Source organism: Myzus persicae, unplaced genomic scaffold (genome assembly GCF_001856785.1).
Source record: "Myzus persicae strain clone G006 unplaced genomic scaffold, MPER_G0061.0, whole genome shotgun sequence".
Classification (NCBI taxonomy): Eukaryota; Metazoa; Arthropoda; class Insecta; order Hemiptera; family Aphididae; genus Myzus; species Myzus persicae.
Genome location: NW_019104444.1, coordinates 363,165 through 384,618, shown reverse-complemented (window position 1 = coordinate 384,618; position 21,454 = coordinate 363,165). Strand labels below are relative to the sequence as shown.

Sequence of the window (21,454 nt, the reverse complement as noted above, 5' to 3'; positions counted from 1 at the left end):
TATTTTAACAATGTCGTGTAAAAGTTTCAAGTCAGCATGAATATTTTTTAATTATAGTAAAATAATTAAAAATGTTCTTCTTTATTTAAATATTTAACTTTGTCGAAATAGGCGCATCATATGTCTATTGGGAAAAAAATATTAAATAATATATTTTTAAATAGCTGTAACACAATCTGATGAAAAACCTTGTATTAAATTGTCAAGCTTTTTCACTGAGAAAATAATTATTTATCAACAATTAAATGAAAAAAAAAACTTATTAAAATCGAAAAATTTCAAACAGTGTCAAAATATTTTTTGAGCAGTCAAGTATGCTTATAATTTGCTTGTATAAGCATCTACACATAAGTATCTACAGTGTGGTTCGTAATTATATTTACATAAAAATTAGCACATCGATTTTATCAAAAACGGATTTTTTTGTGTGGGGGGGGGGTCTGAATTATTACTATTAAATTTTTACTTTTGATCTCCCAAAGAACCAATTAAAGTCACTTTCCTAAATATTGAATTTGAAATTGAAGAGTTTTTTCTGCTATAAAATGTGTCATCAAGCACAATAAAAAGCAAATCATTGTAAAATCAATAAATCAATACAAACATAATCACTCAGCTCAGAATTCAAAATTCAAATTCGTATTGTAGCGAAATCCGTTTAATGCGATTACATAAATTTGGTTTGAATTTGATTATGGCTCTCAAAAATAATTCAATGAACAGACAATTTCGATGCTAAATGGAAGATACACAGTGTATATTATTTTATCAATTTGTCAACAATTATTCCTGTTAATAATTAACTAAATTATGGTTTTTAATATTGAAAATAATTTTTTTGTTTGTGGTTTTGTTTTTAATATTATACTTTATAATGATTAATAATTGTAATCAAAAGTTTCAAGGTTAAATTCTTTAAATTCAATAACTGTCACATGAACAATTTTGATATTCTCTAAACTCTAAAGTTTAATTTAATTTAAGTATTTTAATGTTATTAGACACCTACGTACCAGTGTCTATAATTTACACTCATAAAATTACAAGTTTTAGAAATTAATTTCAAATATTATGTTCAGTTCGCCAAAACTTTTTTATAATAATACATTATTCTGGTAACAACATGAACAATCTCGAATGACCTCAAGGACTAAGCATTGCATATTTGTAAAAGCCATTTGACAGCTAAAATATAATATTCAATGATATGTTTTTTAATAATCATAGCATCATGTATAGAAATCATTCTACAGTAGATAAAAATAATAATAGTGAATACAAATCAGAAAATTATTAAGAATAAAATATATTTGTCTTACCGTTAATAGTTTTATATCTGTACATTGAACTTTGCTCATAAAAATACTATATTATCGTTATCTACTACTCACAAAGTAACCTATAAACTTTTTGTAAAAATGTAGCTGTATTTTTATTTTCCTTAACGTTCAACAAGTCAACGTGACATAATAATGTTAAATTATACACCATATCATAATATTATGTTATATTTGTCGCTCGTACAACCTATTTCTGAAAATTATTGGCAGTGAAACCTGCTTAATCTGTTGATCACTGATTTTCAATGAATTTTCTTTATCTTCTATTACGTATAACCTCGTAGTTTTGCGTTTGAGATTATAAACAAAAATGTGTCTTTATTAATAATTTACTCTGTAAATTTGAACCTTTTTTGATATTATTATATTATCTTTACATAGTATTATTGTATTAAAGTATTAAAACGCGCTTTGATACAACATAAATTATGTTCCATCAAATATATTGTTACGCGTTACGTGTTTTAAGTTTCTAACCCAAAAATCACTTAAACATTATTAATGACTTCGCGCAAATGTGCATTTTTGTTTCGTTTTTCTCGTGTCAGACAAAGGTGACAAAATGTAATGCATATATATCTGACAAACTCTTACAATGCAATGATGACGCAAAACGTAACTAATTGGTGTGATTTCGGTCTGGGGGAAAAATAGGTCGCTCCGGCTCCGATAATAAAAGTTCGGTGTACATAATAATTATTTGTTTTCCAATGCTGTGTAATATGCTGAGTGCGGTTATTAAACATTAAAAAGATTGTTGACACATACGCATAATAATAATATTTGTGTTTGCAAAATATATATTATTTTGTAGAAACATTATTAGAGTATCGTCAATGTAATACTCCCATATATTATTAATATATTTGATAAATCCAAATATTTTTCATATCCTTGAGACATGAATCTAAACAACGAAAAATGAACGTCATAATAAATAATAAGAGTTATGAGACCCTTACTGGAAAAATGATCGCCTGATGCTATGTGTCCTAATTTCCTATCCAACATCGCAATTTGTTATTAATTTTTTTTTTATATTATAATATTATTATAGGCGTCGTGTTTGGGTACCAATAGCTATTGTAATCGTTATGCAACATAGAAGCGCTTTTTTATAAATAAGCCATTTTATGTAACTCATTTTCTTTGGTTTTCCAGATATCCCGTTACAGTCACGAATCGATGGAAAGACCGTCGGTGGAAATGGATGAAATCGTGCGTGTCAGGTAAATATAGAACGCGATCGGCCTCTCGTCCATTTCAATATACCTATCTCGCGTATTATTATACGATCGCATTATTGCATGTTCTTAATATTATCGTGTACAACTATTGCATAATATACCGTTAATTAAATATCCGACAATTTAATATTTAATGTCAGTTTACGCAGAGGTGACGATTGCCGGGTTTCGCTGAAGCGCGAGAACAAGACGGCGCAGACGCTGTCGATCGTCGTCGGCGGATTTATCGCCTGTTGGCTGCTGTTCTTCATCGTGTACCTGATCACGCCATTTTTGCCGGCGGCCGCCATACCGGAGGACATGATGAAGTGGCTCACGTGGCTGGGTGAGCGCTATGTTAATATTCGCATAATTCATACATATTAGGTACACGTACATTGTTGTGGTCATGACCTGCGGGTTAGGTAACATTATATGCTCAGCTGCAACGCCGGTTACGGGATTGGTATTAACATAATGTATCCGCGAGGACAGAGCAGGAAACAGTTGCCTTAGGTGGCAAGTCTATATGGTCGTTTTAAGTTTTATAAACTTTTGCTTGGCCTTAGAAAATCGTTATAAAGCACGATTCGTGTCCACTTGTGCTAATATTATTTACCTAAAATTCCAAAGGAGATGAGCATTTTATAGAAACGCATTTACATAAAAAGAAGTAGGCATTTTGGAAGAACTGTGAATCATTAACCTTCAATTCGACTTTTGGAAACTTTTAGCGAAATTCTTATTTTGGTGACCTTCAGTAATTTATCGATTTCTTAGAGGAATTTCAAGATTACTCGAATAATGACCTTTCGGGTCTCCCAAATAAGTTAAACTGTAGATAGTTTTGAATTCCGTCAAATCGGGTAGGTACAATAATAACATTGAATATTGTAAGCTTTGATGTTGGGTATTTTGGACCAACGAAATAGGTCAAGAAGACAATCTACAATTAAGCGTCACATAATTTAGCTTTTACTTTTAAGCCGAGATACTCAAAGATGAAACAAAATATTATATTGGCAATGGTGTATGTAATGTAAGTCTATACAAAATATAAAATATTATATTAGAATGCATAATATAGTAACGAGAAACAGAAAATATACAATACACGTCATGTATGATCTCCAGGAATTTATAAGAATAAAAAATAATGTTTCAATAAGTTTTTAAAAAACCTACTAAGTATCAAAAATAGTTGAAAGTATATCACCTTAGAATTTCAAGTCAATGTGAAATGTATTCAAAAACAATACGGTGACGCCTTAGAACATTAAATAATCATAATAATATTACGACACTATGTAAATATATAATCATAATATAAAAACAAATTAAACTGTATTACAATAAATTATACTAGATATAAGATTGAAATAGGTAAGTGTTGCGTAATGATTAGTGAAAGTTACTTCGTATTTAGAATATTGAAATACGTTTAAAATATCCAAAAAATGGTATTTTTAGAACCCAATAATAATTAAAACGTCAAAATGATGAAAACTTTATTCATACTTTCATTTAATAGGTACCATTAGTTCTGTTCTGTGATGTTCGTCATCGCAATTTAGCAATCTATATTGGAATTGTTCTAATATATTTTATGTCCTAAACGTAGTTTTATGCTGGGTTGCATGAAAAATTTATTAATTTAACGGTCCAATAAAATTTAATGGACCAATTATGGGCCACTAAATTATGTTTAAAGGACCATTAGCTAACTATTGATTCGTTAAATGTTTAGAGATTGTTTGTGCAACCCTACATTAGTGTGTTAGATTTTTTAAGTGCTCCGTGGTGCCCAAATTCTAAATAAGACTTTGAGTCAAGAATAAAAGAAGAAAAAATCCTTTAAAGATATTTCATAATCTATACAAAGTATAAAATTACAATTATTATTATTTTTATCTCCTATTTAAGAATAAAAATTTCATGAAATTCTTAAATAATAACAAATTTAACATTTGTATTCGGACATTGATGATAATAATAATATAGTTTGCTAGTATTTATGAATCATTTATCAACAATTATATCTTAATCTATCCAATTATGATTTTTATCGTTCCTATTAAATTTTTTTAAATTTTTTTTTTTAAAATTTTTTTTAAATAGGTGCCTATTGAATAAACATAATATTATATTACTGTTTACGAACTATTAGACGGCGTGTCGTATAGGCAAACTGAGTACGTTAATTTGAGTCTTAAGTAGACAGTAAGTATTCTTAAGTATTATTTAGTCGTAGGAATATTTTCGTTAGTGAATGGTGAATTTACATTATAATTATTATTATTAATATTATAAACCATACTTTAAAAATACTATTATATACTAAAGAAAAACAAATAATAATAATTCTAATAGAATATAATAAATTTAAATCACATTTACTTCTAACTTAAATAGCATTTAATGACTAGTTCAAGAGCTCGGACGACTGGGTGACGTAATGTAATTAATGTTCTAACGGGAGTTGGTCATTATTCCACAGTCAATCGAACAGCAGTATTGATTTTAAGCTTAAAATTGTATATTTTTTAATGTCACTATAGTAAGTTATTGTGGCACTAAATAAACAACTGACTCCATTTTATGCAATATATATTTTTGATAGCTATATATTGACTCGTGACTCATATATTATTAAAGTTCATAAGTTACCAACTGATGTTATTTATTTTTTTACTTAACTATTCATGAAATTAAAAACATAAGCTAATTTCTTAAAAATGTATAAGAAAAGAATGTGTGAAATTTAAAAACTGAAATATTAGTAATAGGAAGTAACCCTGATCTATTGCATTTACAAACTACATTAATGAATTCACAACATTTTTTTATATTAATTTATGACGTGAACGCGTAGTTCCAATAACAATTTAATTTAAATATTGACAGCTTACAAAAAATTGTTCTGCTTGATACACATAATAATATATTACACAAAATTATTAATCAATATTTTATTAAATAATAAATCACCACTTTTGGATTGACACTTAATAATATGCTACACTTATATTGCATTTATGTTTTTATTATAAAAATTGGTTTTTCTTCATTGTATAACAAGCTAGGAGATGATTTATTGTTCACAGCTATTATAGTTATTACACGGAGTCGACTTCCCACCCAGACGCATACAAAATAATAATTTTAAGACAATGTTATCAATTATTTCTAAAAATTACCAACATTGAAAACATTTACTGACAAATGTGCTATGTTAGAGAGCTACCGTTATCATAGTATTCTTATTTATTACTTATAATACCAAACCTTCCAATTTTCATATAGACGTGGCCCAGACTTCAGTAGTTTCAAATACGGAAATGTTACATTCACTTCATTGCCGAACAATATTAGAAGGTCGACTGGTAACTCGAAAGCCAAAATTTCGAATTATGTAATACCTGTATAAAATACCCGGTACACACTAATTACGCCAACTACGTATATCAACGTTAGCGGTGGACACAGAAACAACAAAGAGATGAACAACCGGCGGAAGCAATATAAATTTCAAACGGTCCTATCTCAAAGCAGAGTGTAATAATAATAATATCCATATCAGCTATCTCCTTTTTCACCTCTATTATAATATACCGTTTAAACATCCCCGAAACACAAACAACTGCAGATTACCCGCTGTTATTGTAACAGTAGTTGTACGTCATGTTATTATAATAGGGTGCGTTTTCTCAAACGTGGGATATTTGGTAAGCCCTAACAAACTACTCATAAGACAATTATTTTTATTCGCGTACACAACGCCATCCGATTTCCCGGACGATGATAGTATATTTTTTTATTATCGTCTGTCGGAGCTTTAATACAGCAGTTATTAGCGTAATTTATTTTAGATTATATAGACAACTTATTACTATTATTTATTTTTTTTTTTACTTAAGAGACTCAACGAGAGTGGCTCATAAAAGTTTTTCGAATTCCTGAAATACTATACTAGACCAGCGGTTGCCAACCGGTGGTCCACAAAAAAAATAGCTAAAAATCAGCTAGAAATAAGTAAAGCTCTACGACTTTTAGTGACTACATTGAAGGCAAAATTGCACGAAATAAATAAAAATAAAACCTTTTTTTATTATTTTACGTATGTATTTTTTATATTAATTTGGTGTAAGATTAATCAGTAGTGGAAGGGTATTTATGTAAAAAGCTATACGTGGTCTGTAGAATTTAGAATATAGTTTTAGTGGTCCGCAAGGTCCAAAAGGTTGGCAACCGCTGTACTAGACCAAATTTTAAATATTATTATATAATATTCTATCTTATGTAGGTAATATAAACATGACTTAAGAAGTCTGTATCGCCACTCGACACTTCTTATTAAACGCATACAAAATCTGAGTATTTCTTCCCTTTGTCATCACTTTCTTGTTGTATACTCGACAATGCAGCAAAATATATTAAAGTTTGCATATAGGTTCGTATCAGCTGATAAAATATTGTCGTGGATCAAAGTGCACCTAATAGGTGATATCACTAATATGCACATCATTTCATTAGACGCAGGTGAAATGATTTCATTTTCTCGACGATTCCTGGACAATATTAATAATGACGATATTTTAAATATCATAATAATTATAACATGTGCAACTGCTGTGAGGCGGTTGTTTTGCGTTTTGCGAGAACCCGAAATTTCGGTCATTGTGTGACAATATAATGTATAATAAAATTCGTCTGCCGCCGCCGGAGTTAAGCCATTCGCAGAGTTATGTAAAACAATTAATCCGAGTGCATTGCCATTAAGTCCGAATGATTTTTATTGTGGTTATTAATACGCCCGATTAAATCTGACATCGAAATGTTTGAACAATTCCAAGAATTTACCGTATTGTATACATAAAACAATAAATACCTAACCTGAACCATTTTTTGCAACGCATTAAACAACGCGGACGGAGCAGTAGTCCGTTTTTGTTTCGTATTCTTATTCGTGAATATTGTGTAAAATAATGCCACCGCAGTGTTTCGAGAGATGAAATGTGTTTGTCTTTTTGGCTCTTAAATATAATATTATAAGATGCTGAAACAACTACAGTAGCTATAAACAAGCCACTAAAATATATATTCCAACGTGGTTCACTCTCGTACACGGCGGTCGCGTGGTACAATAAAGTACCTATATATATTATATACATTACCTATGTGTTATGTATGTATTTTTTTGTGCAACACATTTTATATTTTATGACGAGAGGCATATATATTTATCTCGCTCATATTTATACGGTTTATTTTTTCATTTTTTTTTTCTACCAAAAATGTTTTTCTCACGATTTTCGCAGCAGTAGCTGATGTATTCTGGGGCGGAAAACACTATATTATAAACCTCAGCACAGCACAATTGTCTGAGTTCTATCTTCTCGATAAAAATAAAAACTATTTTGTTCTACGCGATAGGCACAGTATTCTTCAATTCACTACAGCTTGTTAACGAGCTACGCAAAACGCGGTTTTTCTTTCTCCTACATTTAGTTGAACGATTTTATCATTTACACGCACTTCAATCTTTCGATTTGTATTCGTTTCTAGAACGTCCGCCACATCGAGGCACTTATATCTTTTATTTAACTCGTCACTGCCTTCGAAAACAGTCAAAAAACATGAATATATATTATTATATATACCTACCTAGTATATAAATATAAAGAAAAAATAACCTTAGAAAAAAATATTCGTTTGAAATTACTAAAAAAATAAAAAAAGAATGAAAACAATATCGGTGTTTCCCCCCGAGTATCCATAATTCGATTACAAATTGATGTACCAGCTATTCTATATGTATCTAAAATTGAGTACATGCCTACTTTTATGAAACAAAACTGATGTGAATACGAAAGCTACCAGGCAAATATGCAAAACCAAACTGCAGCAAATGCATAGACCTAGAACATTATTATATCGACCGTCACTTCAGGCTGTGCATATAAATTTGGTTTATTGGGTACCTATACATATATATCCAGGCAAAGTAAATAACACAGTTGTTCGACGTAAAACTAGGTGAAGTATTAGATCGAATCACACATTAACGATGTGGTCCTATCTCCATCCGTGTAAACGTAAAATAATTATAATACATTTATGTATACGTTATACCTAATTTGTTTATTTTTTAAACTTTTTAGAGCAGACGTTTTAAGACAGTCGTAAAAAATATTTTTACAAATCAGCACACGGTACTATAACTGATATCGGTGAGGTCGTGAATTCAAAGCACTGCAAAGTAAAACTGTTAAAATATAAACATACCTATGCATTTGTGCACTAAAAATATCATTACATTTTTTAATAACAAAGATAAAATACATATTTTATATGATTACACCTTTATTTAAATAACAAAATATTACAACTTTTACAAGCAAATAACATAATAGTGTTTTCAATCCTGCCTACTTATAAACTATTCAAATATGCTCAAAACAGGTATAATACTTTGTTAGAATATGTTTTATTGTTGTAGTTGCTCAAACCATCAAATATGCAAAATATAATTTCGTGTACGCATTATAGTGTGGCGTAATCAAAATTGCATTGATAGAACTTAATTTCTTCTACAAAGTAGCGAAAAATCATGCAAATTCAATGCTTTGAAGACGAAAGTTACAATAATATATAGTATATACATATATATGCATATATACCATAGAACTGAGTGTAGAACGTAATAAGTAATAACTATATTATAATGTTAGGTGTAATATTTCAGTGTTATTGGAATAACACGTTTATGTTCATATTAATTAATATAGTTAATCGTTTGCAAAAAGAGAAAGAACAATTTAAAATGTTCATCACAATTATTTAGAGATTTGGACTTAGTGTTACTCGACCGAAACGAAACAAACAGTATGGGTACTACCTACGTCACATTATTATCATTACATTTTTAAACTTTTTTACAAAATAAAAAATAAATATAAATATACCGGTGTTTGCTACAATATATTATAATATAGTATAACAATATAATAAAATATAATATATTGCATTTGAATAACTACCCTATTATTATATTTCACGTCATACATTGGCAATTATTAATGATTTATGTTTATTTACATACCTTCCAGTTAATCCGTTGGGTATGTAGGAGGTGGATTTAGTGGAGAATCAAGCAGTATATATAGTAGTTGGAGAGAATAAAAACTAAAATTGTTTAACTAAATTTATCAGTATTGTGTGCACTAATTTATTGACTTTCGTAAATGTTTCTGGAAATAAAAAAACTTAAAACCGACGATTTACATTGCATATTTACGCATATCCACTCGAAGTCCCATAAAATAAATAGTTAAAACGTAAGCTATACGTAAGTTGTAACAAACTGGTTGGTGTTTTCAAGATTTTTTTCATTTTCTCGACTTTTCTGGGTGTATGATAGAAACGAAAAAATAATATTGCAACAAAAATGTAATGTATATAATATTATTATCATTTGGCCGACCAATTCGAGTACCGAATAAGTATAATATTATAGGACAGACGTTTGACGTTAAAATAATATAAAATAAGCGTCGTGAATAGTATTCATTGTTTAACTAAGAAAGAGTACGATAATTTACCATAACAATAAAATCATTTGTACCAACAAAATACTCCAGACAGATGACTATTATAGGGTATATGCATAGGCGTCGCGAGTGCAAAAACGTGTGATGCCCGTACATGCCTAAATCTGAAAAACTCTCTTCCGCTCAGGTCAAATAATAATAATATTAACAATATAATGTCAATATGAATTAACTATGAGCAAATTGACGAAATTCGTAATAATATCCATATTGATAAGTATTAACACGACTGCATATTAATACAGCGCAGCAACTAATGAAATGTTAAAAATTACAAAATGTCCAATACAAGCACCACTCACCCCCTTTGGTTCTAGGCCGATCACCCCATACCTTCTCTCTAATGTCAAACTATACAAACTGTTAAAATCTCATCAGGTTTCACCCGCTTTTAATGTGTACACACACACAGCCACTACGTATATATTATTTTTATCATATAGTTTGATAAGGATTTAACAACGCTGGTTGTAGCCAACATTAACTCAAAAGCTTCTATGCTCACAAATATTTTTTTATAACAATAAAATATGTTGGAAATCTTACGATTTACGGGTTAGATTTATATTTTGGAAAAATACATGTATATGAAATTGTTAAAGTTTTCGGTCTTTTTATCGATAGCTTAATGTATTCTGAGTGAATCGTTAAAAATGTGACTTGTGGCAGCTGAACTTTTACTACGGTATTATATTGTATTCTTAGAGTTGCATTGCATAATATTATATCACAATAATGGTGCTGGTTCTTCACTGATGAGATTGACATTAGTTAGGTGGGTGTGACCTATTTTATATTCTTGCTAGAATGGTGATCACTTCCTCTACACACAGCCGTATAAATTGCCGTATATTGTGAGCTAATATCACCATTGTAATTTAATATCCATATTATGCTATCTATTCATAACATAAACCTATATCAGCTACAGCAGTGTTTTATAATAGGCATGCGTTATGTAATTTTTTTATTCGAAGTAAGACTTCAACATCATTGGTTATTAGCCTATGTTTGCACAACATAGAGAGAAAAAGAAAACCGGTTGAGAAAATTCAAATGAAATATTGTATACAGATATTTGCAATTTAATACTTAAATTTACGGTATGGGAGAACTTGGATATTGCTCTGTGTTTTCTTTGTTGAACGCTTGTCGGAGAGAAGTTGGATCGGGGAAGATTTTCCGTGCTTCGGTGTATTTTGGACATCTGGTAACGATATGATAGATGAAAGGTTTTCCTTCGCATCATGCGTCGCATACTGGCGCAGGGAGATAAGGGAGGAGTATGTGAGATGAGAGTGGCCTATTCTGACTCGAGTTATGATGACTTCATCTCTTCTTTTTAGATTTGGGAGGATAGGCCATTTTTTGATGGACGGCTTAATATTTCCTGTCTTATTTATAAGAAGGACATCGGTCCAGTTTTTCTGAAATGTTTCCGGAATTTTAGGGTTGATACTTGATGGTGACTAGTGGCTCAGAATAAGTGGTAAAGTTTAATTCTACAAAACTCTGAGGGAGTGTAGCTTCATTTGCGATTTTATCAGCTAATTCGTTGCCCATTGTATCATTATAATACCATAGTATGTTATATTGTGTGATTATTAAAATTTTTTTAATATTTTTTTATTAAATATATATTTTTTTTGTTTGTTTTCCACTCACGAAGGTTGGATTAATTCGGCCATCAACCCCTTCATATACGCGTTCGTCAGCCAGGACTTCAGGATGGCATTTTGGCGGTTGACGTGCAGCTACTGTACCGGACACAAGCCCGACCAGAACACTCCACACAACCGGTTCGTGATCAGATACAGCCATTATTCGAGGAACCAAGTCTAAACAAATACTTCGATCGTCACCGATACAACACATACAGCGATATTCTGACGACTTAAACGTCTTAAAAGATATGATATGTATCATACACTTTAGATTACTGTAAAATCTCGTTAAAACAAAATGTTTTTTTCGTCGAGACGTGGAAACGGAATGTGGTTTTTAATGTTTTATGATTTGCCCATAATATTTGTTATATTTTATACATAATATTTACTATAATAGCAAAACGAAATTTTCTTTTTAAATTCCCACAGTTCCACATGTCTTGTCTTACTCACCCATTGCATTCATTTTTACTATTGTGTTTTCTTTAGTTAATTTTTAAACTATTAACTTATCAGATCTCACAATAATATTCGTCATTGAACGATATAATAAATCATATTTATAAAATATTTTACTAGTACCATAAAAAAAAACGATTATAGATTTTTGGAAAAATTATTTTTATATTTTTTACCAAATAATAACTACCTACTTACATAGTATTTTGTACTATTAAACATTGTTCAAAATCGTTTGCCATAACTTTTTACATATTAGAGACGTTTTAATTACCAGGCAACTATAGGTACTATTTATTTATTTACAAAAATATGTGTAACTGCAGTTTAAGTACCTAAATAGGTTGGTAAATCTTCCTGAGGATTTTTTTTCTGTCCCGTGAAGTTCCGTTTTAACGATGTCTTACTGTTTATATAATACATATTATAATATATAGTAACAACTAATAATACACTATAATTAGGTAGACAGCTAGTCATATTCATATTTATGTATACATATATATATATGTGTGTTTTATGTGTGTATTTGTACGATATAGTGGTCGCAGGGTTTGATCGCTGATATAACTATTATATAGTACTATAAGATAGCACACTTGGTACCACTCTGGGCGCTGAATTCAGTTTTTAATGGATTTCCGTGCCACATCCGCTCCAGCCGAGTCAATTCGTTGACCGACATATTATTACTATTATTATTATTAAAATTATTACTGTCACCATTCATGTTATTATTATTATTATTATTATTATTATTATTATTATTATTATCGTTATTATTGTTACGTCTGTCTTATTTTATTGTGGTATAAAAATTCGGCGGACGCAATATTGTATTTATACGGTACCCGTACCAGAAGAGTCAGAAAACTACAACTGGGCCACAGTGTCGAGTTCATACGCCGCTGAATAACTTACTAAAAACAAAAACTATGCCAAAACCTGAGCTATAATTTGCAGTGTATAACGAATCGCTATGTTAGAGCACTGAAACCAATTTTTTTTTAAAACTATTCTGTGCGTGTTCGTAATTTAATGAAATTTATTTTTAAAAAAATACACTAAACGTATGTAAATATTTTTACTAAGTCTCAATTAATTTTGATCATTTTTTGTCTTCCTATAAGTCATAGATTTTATTACATTTTAATTGTTTCGTTAAACTTCAATATAATATGCCGATTTCAGCAGCTGAGTAATGGAAAAATGTGTTATAAGGTTCTTCTTTGGACTAAGTGCTAAATATTATTTGCTTTTGTTTTAGCCGATTTACTATCTTTGTTATGGTGTTGTATTGTATAATTTTTCTTACAAAATGCTTTTATTACGAAGCAATTAAATTCAAATGCCACTGATCGACAATCGTGGTGTAGGTAAACGCGTTGCTCTTGCGTGTAAACAAATATAATAACATTTTTTATTATCTGATAAAACACAGTATGAATTCGTCAAGTAAACGTTTATATGTAATAACGACCATTGAAAATGAAACAAACTAAATTGATTATATTACCGGTGAATAATGAATAGAAATTCAGACGTTAAGATAAAGTCAAGTTAATAAACTCACACAATAAACACTGAACAACTCATCTTCGCAAATATCATCAATACAACTTACTTACATTATTATTATTATTATTATTATTATTTTATTTAGTTACATATAAGCCATAAAACAATATAAATTATATAGTGATAAAAAGAATAAAACTTAATTCTCTTTCAAGCACATTTATTCGCACTTTTCCAGCTTATTCTTTTTTCTGTCTTATATTATGCTAACCAAATACTTTTAGTGAACGATGAACATTCTTATATATACTATAAGTCATAAAAATGTAAATGTCGAGATTGCCTAAAGATGTTTATGAATAGGTATTTAAGCGCACACAATGATAATGTACTGGAAGGTTTAAAATTAATTACCCTCGCTAAACATATATTGCACGTCAAGTCAAAGTGATAAATACATTTTGAATATAAATAAATTATTACTTATACATTTTCTAATTTTAGACTTGACACTTTTACACAGAAATAATTTGATTGAAATCCGTAATACATTAAAACTACTTGTTGGCTTGTTTATTTTTTACGGAAAATAAAATGTATAAATATTCATTGCAATGAAATGACAGAAAATTAGTTACTTAATATAATTTAAAATGAATTCAAGTAAAAAAAAAAAAAAACGAAATGGGTAGTTTAAAAGTTAATGTAATTTTGTGATCACAAAATACCTATTATCTGAATAAAAAAAATTAAATAACGTGTTGAAAAAATGGTATTTTAAAGAAATTATACACCTTAGAAGATATTTTATCATCGTGTTTTAAATGCAATGTCGACTTACAAGCTACAACAGAAAAATCATTGTAGCAAAGAACATACTTTATTTTTTGCAAAATTTGAATCTATTATAGATAGATTATAATAATACATAGGTATATTAGGCTATATCGATTTAACAGTATTTTTGAATTTCATGAAATAATTATTTTATGATATAATCAAATGAATTTGCTTTGAAAAAACAAGCAATTCGTCAGTTTTTTTTTTTAATAAAACATTAGTAAGTACCTACATGATATATTGATATGCAAAACAAAATTGTCGAAAATATAAACTTTGAAAAATTCTTCGAGTTCCTAAAAAAATTTATTAAAAAATGCTTAAAAAATGTCAATTCATGTAGGCATAATTTGATTAATCACTTCTTGTCAACAACACCACAACAGGAACTTTACTAGTTTTCATATTTTATTTTAAAATAACGACATTTATACCTATATTACTTCAATTCTTGTTTATGCTTATCATCAATAGAATAAAAGTTACTAAAATGTACTTCACCTACCCCCTCCCCCTTCTGAATTTCGTTTGTACATATGCGAAAATTGTATTATTTTTTTTTAAGTTATAAAATATAAGACACTCCTTAAAATATTATAATATGATGTCATACAAATAATATAAAAAAATAAAAACTGAATCAATGTAAAAAGTAAAAAAGTAAAAAAACTTAAATTGCCTACAGTAATATTAAATTAATTTCGCACTGAAGCGTATCGCAAAAATAAAATGTATGGCCTATTCTACAGCTGGTTTTGACTGTTGTGATTTCGTGAAAGGGTGATGCTTTCAAACCACCTGCATTGTGCTAACACAATAGTCTAGGCTTTACATAAACAAAGATAATAATTACGTAGTCACAAGTAATGCATAACAAATATTGATCTCGGTAAGCTCATTATGTTCAAATAATACTGTGAATCGTGATACATCATATTCGGGTGCCTATACGATCGAGTGAGACAGATCACAATCCCCAGATTAGCACTTATCTGTAATGCTACTGATATTAGTTATTACCATTACTCAGTGTTGAGAGAAAAAAAACAATTGTTGATTGAACTGATGACGAAAGTCATACAGATATTGCCTCATAAATAATTTAAAACTGATACATTTCATCAAATATTAATATGTTTAATTTTTAGTAAAATCTTCAATTCAGCTATACAAAACTAACTAGTTTTAAAAGAGTTATAGTGCAAAAAATATTAAGTAAACTCGACGGTCAAAAGTGTAGTAATTATCCACAATGGTAGATTTTGTTAAGATTTATTTTTATTGACCATAAAATATATTGTTCTAAATCATAAATGTAGGTAATGACGTTATATATGTATATTGTCAAATGCAATGAGAGTATATCTATTGAAATATATTAATTGTAAATTTTATATAAGATAATCCTTATAAACGTAGATTATCGGTTAACCATAGGATTTTTTTACTATTATCGGATGTGTAACATAAGCTATAAAATTAAGACACATTTTATTATGTGTCATTTTTTATGTTTCAAATATTATTATTTCAAATTATTATACAATAATATCTAATATTACTACGTTACTTTTATGAATATTGAAAAATACATATAAAATATAATACTGTTGTTGGTTTAAGGCCCAATATAATGTTAGTCGCTCTGATTTTACGAACGATTTCTCGAAAAAAAAAGTCTATTTATATACATATAATTGTCTATTGCGATCTCGTATAATTAATTTAATTACTGTATTACAATTGTATAAAACCGTGTATCGTACACAAACTTTAATATTGTCTTGTTGTTGCTGTGTATTTTTTTTTTAATGAATATAATTATACATTTATAACTTATTATATGTTTGAGTTTCGTTCAAACGAATAATATTTTAATAATGCATTGTAAATTATCGAAGTTGTTTGAATTGATGTGGTATTATATTTTGTAAATAATTTAAATAATATTTACGCATAAAAAATATAAGTGTTTGATAGATATACTTCAACGTTTGTAATAATTACAATATTCTGAAACATATTAATGATTATTATTAATGGTTAATAAAAACGTATCTCATACGTTATTTATTTGTTTCGTGATTTTAAATTGAAGAAAAAAATATTTTATTTGATTGCGAAGTGATATGTTTTGTTTATATACTAAGTAAGTATGTGTAACACTAACCAATATTTATATTTAACTATCACTTTATACACTTGTATGAATCTTCGAGAGCTTAATCAGTAGTATTATTACTGTAACATGCTGGTTAAATACTGAATTTAAGTTAAATAGATATAAAACGCACACCATAGATAAATACGATTTCAAAAAAATTTTCTTAATCTTTTTGAATGTTATATTTAAAGAATGTTTTATTTTTATCATTGATCCAAAGCCCGATAACTGTGGCCATTAGCTGTTTGTAGGCGGAAACGGTTGGTTTAATACACGTATTTGTATGTGTGGCAAGGATATGTTGCTCAAAACACGGTTGGTCACCCATCCGAGTGCTACCAACGGTAGGTGGTAAGTACGCTCAGAGCGTTGCCGCAGATTGAGCGTAAGACCACGCCTCACCAAGCCACTAAAGAATGTCTGTAACTTTTCAAGTGGCTGTAATTCAATTATGGTAAATGTATGGAAACTTGAAAAAAAATGTTGTACGTCATTGTGTAATTGTTTTTAAAAAGTTTTCTATAATTTTTTATATAAATAAAATATTATAAAGTTTCGTGAGGTTCAGTTAAAAAAAAATATATATGTGGTTGTTAGAAATCATAAACTATCCTAAACTGAAACAATAACAGGTGTAAAACAATACTATGGTGATGTGTGTATTTCCTAGTATGCAGTGGTCATTTTTCGTGGTGAACCGCGTCGAAAAAGGAGATCCGTGGTTAGTGAAAAATCATTGAAAAGTGTAATCATATTACCCGAAGCGTGAGCTAACTCGGATGTTCTGTCAAAAATAATATGTTATAATGTTATTTATGATAGGTTTTATTTGTTTTTTAATCATTTAAGCAAAATTATCGTTCAAAAGAATATTAGTCTTGATTTATGACGTTTTAATAATATCATAAAATATATTTTATTTTAAATTATTTTATTTTCTTAGTTTAACTAATATCATCTCTCTCAATATGAAAAGCTTTAGAATAAACATAATATAATATACATTAATAATATTATAAATAAATAATTGCTTAAGGTATTCATTTTTCCGTACATCGTCTTCATAAAATATATGAACATAACTTTCATAACTTTTATGAAGTAGGAAAAATTGGAACACTTTTTTTATTTTTTTTATTAAGTAATACCAATACCATATATAATTACAACACTTATAATATTTTTTTATTTTTTCAATTTAGAGTTAGGCTTCAACATTTTGAGTTATTAGCCTACAGCTGTAACTTGTAAAACAGAATGAGAAAAAAATTAAAACAGATTACGAAAAACCAAATGAAATACCGAAAAGCCAACTTCAAATTTTTACAACATTGGAATTAACTCGATTTCTCACGGTGTGATTTTCTTATTTTTTTGTTATTCAAGAATGAAAAATGGAAGAGAGGCTTGACATTTTTACTAATAAATATCTTAATCTATTTACTTATATTAAAATTTTCCAAAAATTAAAAATATTTTGGCCGTTTTAGGCGTTTTAGCATTATTACTCATAGACATTATAAAAATTCTACAGTTTCTATTTTGTTTCGAAATGTATAAATTCAAATAAATTTAACATAACGGTTCGTGTAATTTATTTTTAAAGCAATTAAAAAATATTGATAAATGTAGTTCCAATTATGATGCAATTGTACCAGGTATAGTATACAATAATAATTAACATATAAATAAATTAATACACAAATTATTAAATAATTATTTAAACATAAAATAACGATTTTTCGATATTTTTCATACATAACTATACATGATACTTTTCTCTGTTGTTTCGAAATTATTATTTTCCACATACAATGACACTTTCAAAACATTCAAACTAATTTATAGCTATTTACACTACGAACCTATTAACACTGTTCTACGATAAATACGTGATATAAACGTTAGTCGTTACTAACGGATATTACATTATTATCACATAATATCATTAATATTATAATAATTAAAAATGTAACATAATATGTTTTTGTGAAAAAAAACCGTTTAGCATATCATCATCAGATGACTATATAATATTATTACTACAACTATTATCAATAGTAATAATGAATTCAATACCATTTATAGAATTTAGCTTCAAATAGACTGTTTTAGGTTTCCAAACAAAAGTTTAGAACACTTTATATTAATGTTGTGTCCATACGTCCGTCCGTTAACTACGATTATTTGCTTTAAGATATTTGTTGATATCAACAGAGAGTCCCACAGAGAGGATGGTACTTATTGTATAAGAATAATATTATTTAAGTGTTATGGAAGATAGATTCATGTGAGCTAAAATATACAAACCTAAAAATTAAGCTTTCCAAATTCTGTTTAAATTGTGTTAGGAATGAGGTACGGTTAATTTGCACCGTATTAAAATAGGTTGGGAATCGAGAATTTAGCAAGGTCGTAGAGCTATTCTTACTCGTTTAAAAATGTTTTTGTTGTTGCCAATCGATAAGGCGGCATAATATAATGTATATATATACACATATAATAAATGTACACTTTGATACACCCGTCTAAGGTGATATTGTCGAAATTGAGTTATCTATTTCAGTGAATTTTATTAATTGATTTTACAATAGCACTTAAAATAATAATTTAGTGGATATTAAAAATGTTTACTTGTTTTCAATATTTCTTTACTCGTGTGTACAGTACATTCAGTGCAAATAGTATTATTACAGAATACAGATACCTAATACAGTTATAAGCTGCCATCGAATTAAATCGTTTTGGATTCTAATTTTACAATGATAAAAGTTGTAATACGAGGAAATTATAAAAAATTTGAGCGTAAATCCAGTTATTTTTTCTATGGGCGCCTGAAGTTAAGATGTTGACAAAATTTATCAAAATCACGAACATTTCTAATTATTTTGAGTAAGAAATTCATTTTAAAAAAGGTATGTATATCTAAGATTTGAAAACTTAATACAAAATCCACCATAAGCTTTCCTACTGCAACATGGTCGGGGAACCCATATTGCTTCGATACTAGTTATCCAGAGAAGGCTTTCCTGGGGTTAGAGCACTAGCTGTGCATAAGGTATTTATCAATAATAAAACACTTGTCGGAACATAAATCTATAGCAATTATTGTTAAATTTAAAATACTACTTTACTGTCTTAGAAGATGCCTGTATAAATAAATGTAATATATTCGAGTTCGCTCGTGTGGATGGTTACTGTCAAACTATAATTGCCGTGTGTCATTTTAATAATAAGAAATAATTTGGACAGATCGAAAAGTGTTGAGTGTGTTTATTTTGCATTGACCAATCCAAAAGTGTATGTTTAATGTACATAATATATTTATATATGATTAACATTTACAAATGTTCCACTATACGTCTAATAAAAAATAAATGTTTACCTTAAAGTCAAATACATTTTTTATGAGCTTTTGAAGTTAAACATTGGATAATAATGCATACTCGTCCGTAAAATAACAAAATCCTCATGGAACGATTTTTTAATTTTGTTTAACCAAAAACTATTATCCGTAGGTACATGAAATATTCACAAAATTATTTTATCATTTTCTATAAATTGTTTCAGTTAGTTAAAAATGCATGAAAAATTAATACAAGGTTCCTCAAATGTTGTTATAATAGTAGTTGATAAGTATGAAAAATTCATACTCATTTTTTTTTATAAGTATTTAAAGTTCAAATATTGACAACATTTACCAACATTTCGAAAATTCTCAAATTATTTTGTAGTTGAATAATAAGAAAATGTTCCATTCTCACAGCTAAGGATAGAAAATTTAAAAATGTTGGACAAGTGGGTACTGGTCTGCAATCATTGTATACGAAAAACGATTCTACACCAAATTTTGATAACAAAAAAAACACAAATATCATTGTTAATACTATACATTCATCTCTACGCTCAAAATCTAAAAATGATTCTCATAAATAGTTCATACTGTTGCCAAAATAATCTTAAAAATACACAAATATAGTTGTTCTTTTTACAGACTTTTAAGTTCAAATTTGAACGAAATTACATATTTAAACTAAGAATAAAGATTTTGCTATTTTTTGGTAATTTAAAAATATTTTTATAATTTAGGCTGACTCACTGACCATTTCGACTCAAAATCGTATTTCGTATTCAATAATATCATATCATTGAATTCAAATTTATCGCCATCCATTAAGTGACCTACAAGACACTTAATCATATAGCACAGTGTTACCCACTTTTTATTGTTGAAGATAAAGTTTAAAATGAAATTGTATAGATAAGTAATTTTTTAACAAAATACCTCTAGAATATACTCTACCTAATTCGGAGTTCAAACACATTCAGGTCGCAAACTTTTTGAATTCGTACTGAAGTGGTTACTATGTGCCGTCATGCTGAGGAGTAGTGAGCACAGATACAAATTCAAATACAATAGTATAATAATATTTATGTACAAACATAATAGAATATAATGTGTAGGTAATAATTGTCATAATTAAGATGAGTGTGCCACATATAAGAGTAAAATATTTTTGTTTATTATCATACTCGAAACATAATAATAATATATAAATAATAATTTAAAATATAATATGGGTAAGCCATTATATCAGAGCTACGTGAAATTTACAATGAATAAAACCGC

At 28.4% G+C, this 21,454-nt stretch overlaps 1 protein-coding gene across 2 annotated transcripts in view; it reads left to right on the top strand.

Moving 5' to 3' along the window:
* The window catches only part of LOC111042203 (octopamine receptor-like), a 162,381-nt gene extending 148,989 nt beyond the window's left edge, over window positions 1–13,392 (top strand). Inside the window, exons 8-10 of one of the 2 annotated variants that reach the window (XM_022326744.1) lie at window positions 2,502–2,569; window positions 2,737–2,912; window positions 11,846–13,392. In XM_022326744.1, the coding sequence (XP_022182436.1) occupies window positions 2,502–2,569; window positions 2,737–2,912; window positions 11,846–12,018 (417 nt within the window). In that variant the 3' untranslated portion in view covers window positions 12,019–13,392. Of the gene's footprint in view, window positions 1–2,501; window positions 2,570–2,727; window positions 2,913–11,845 lie in introns of both variants that reach the window. The other variant, XM_022326743.1, reaches the window with a different exon arrangement.
* The last annotated feature ends 8,062 nt before the right edge of the window (window positions 13,393–21,454 follow it).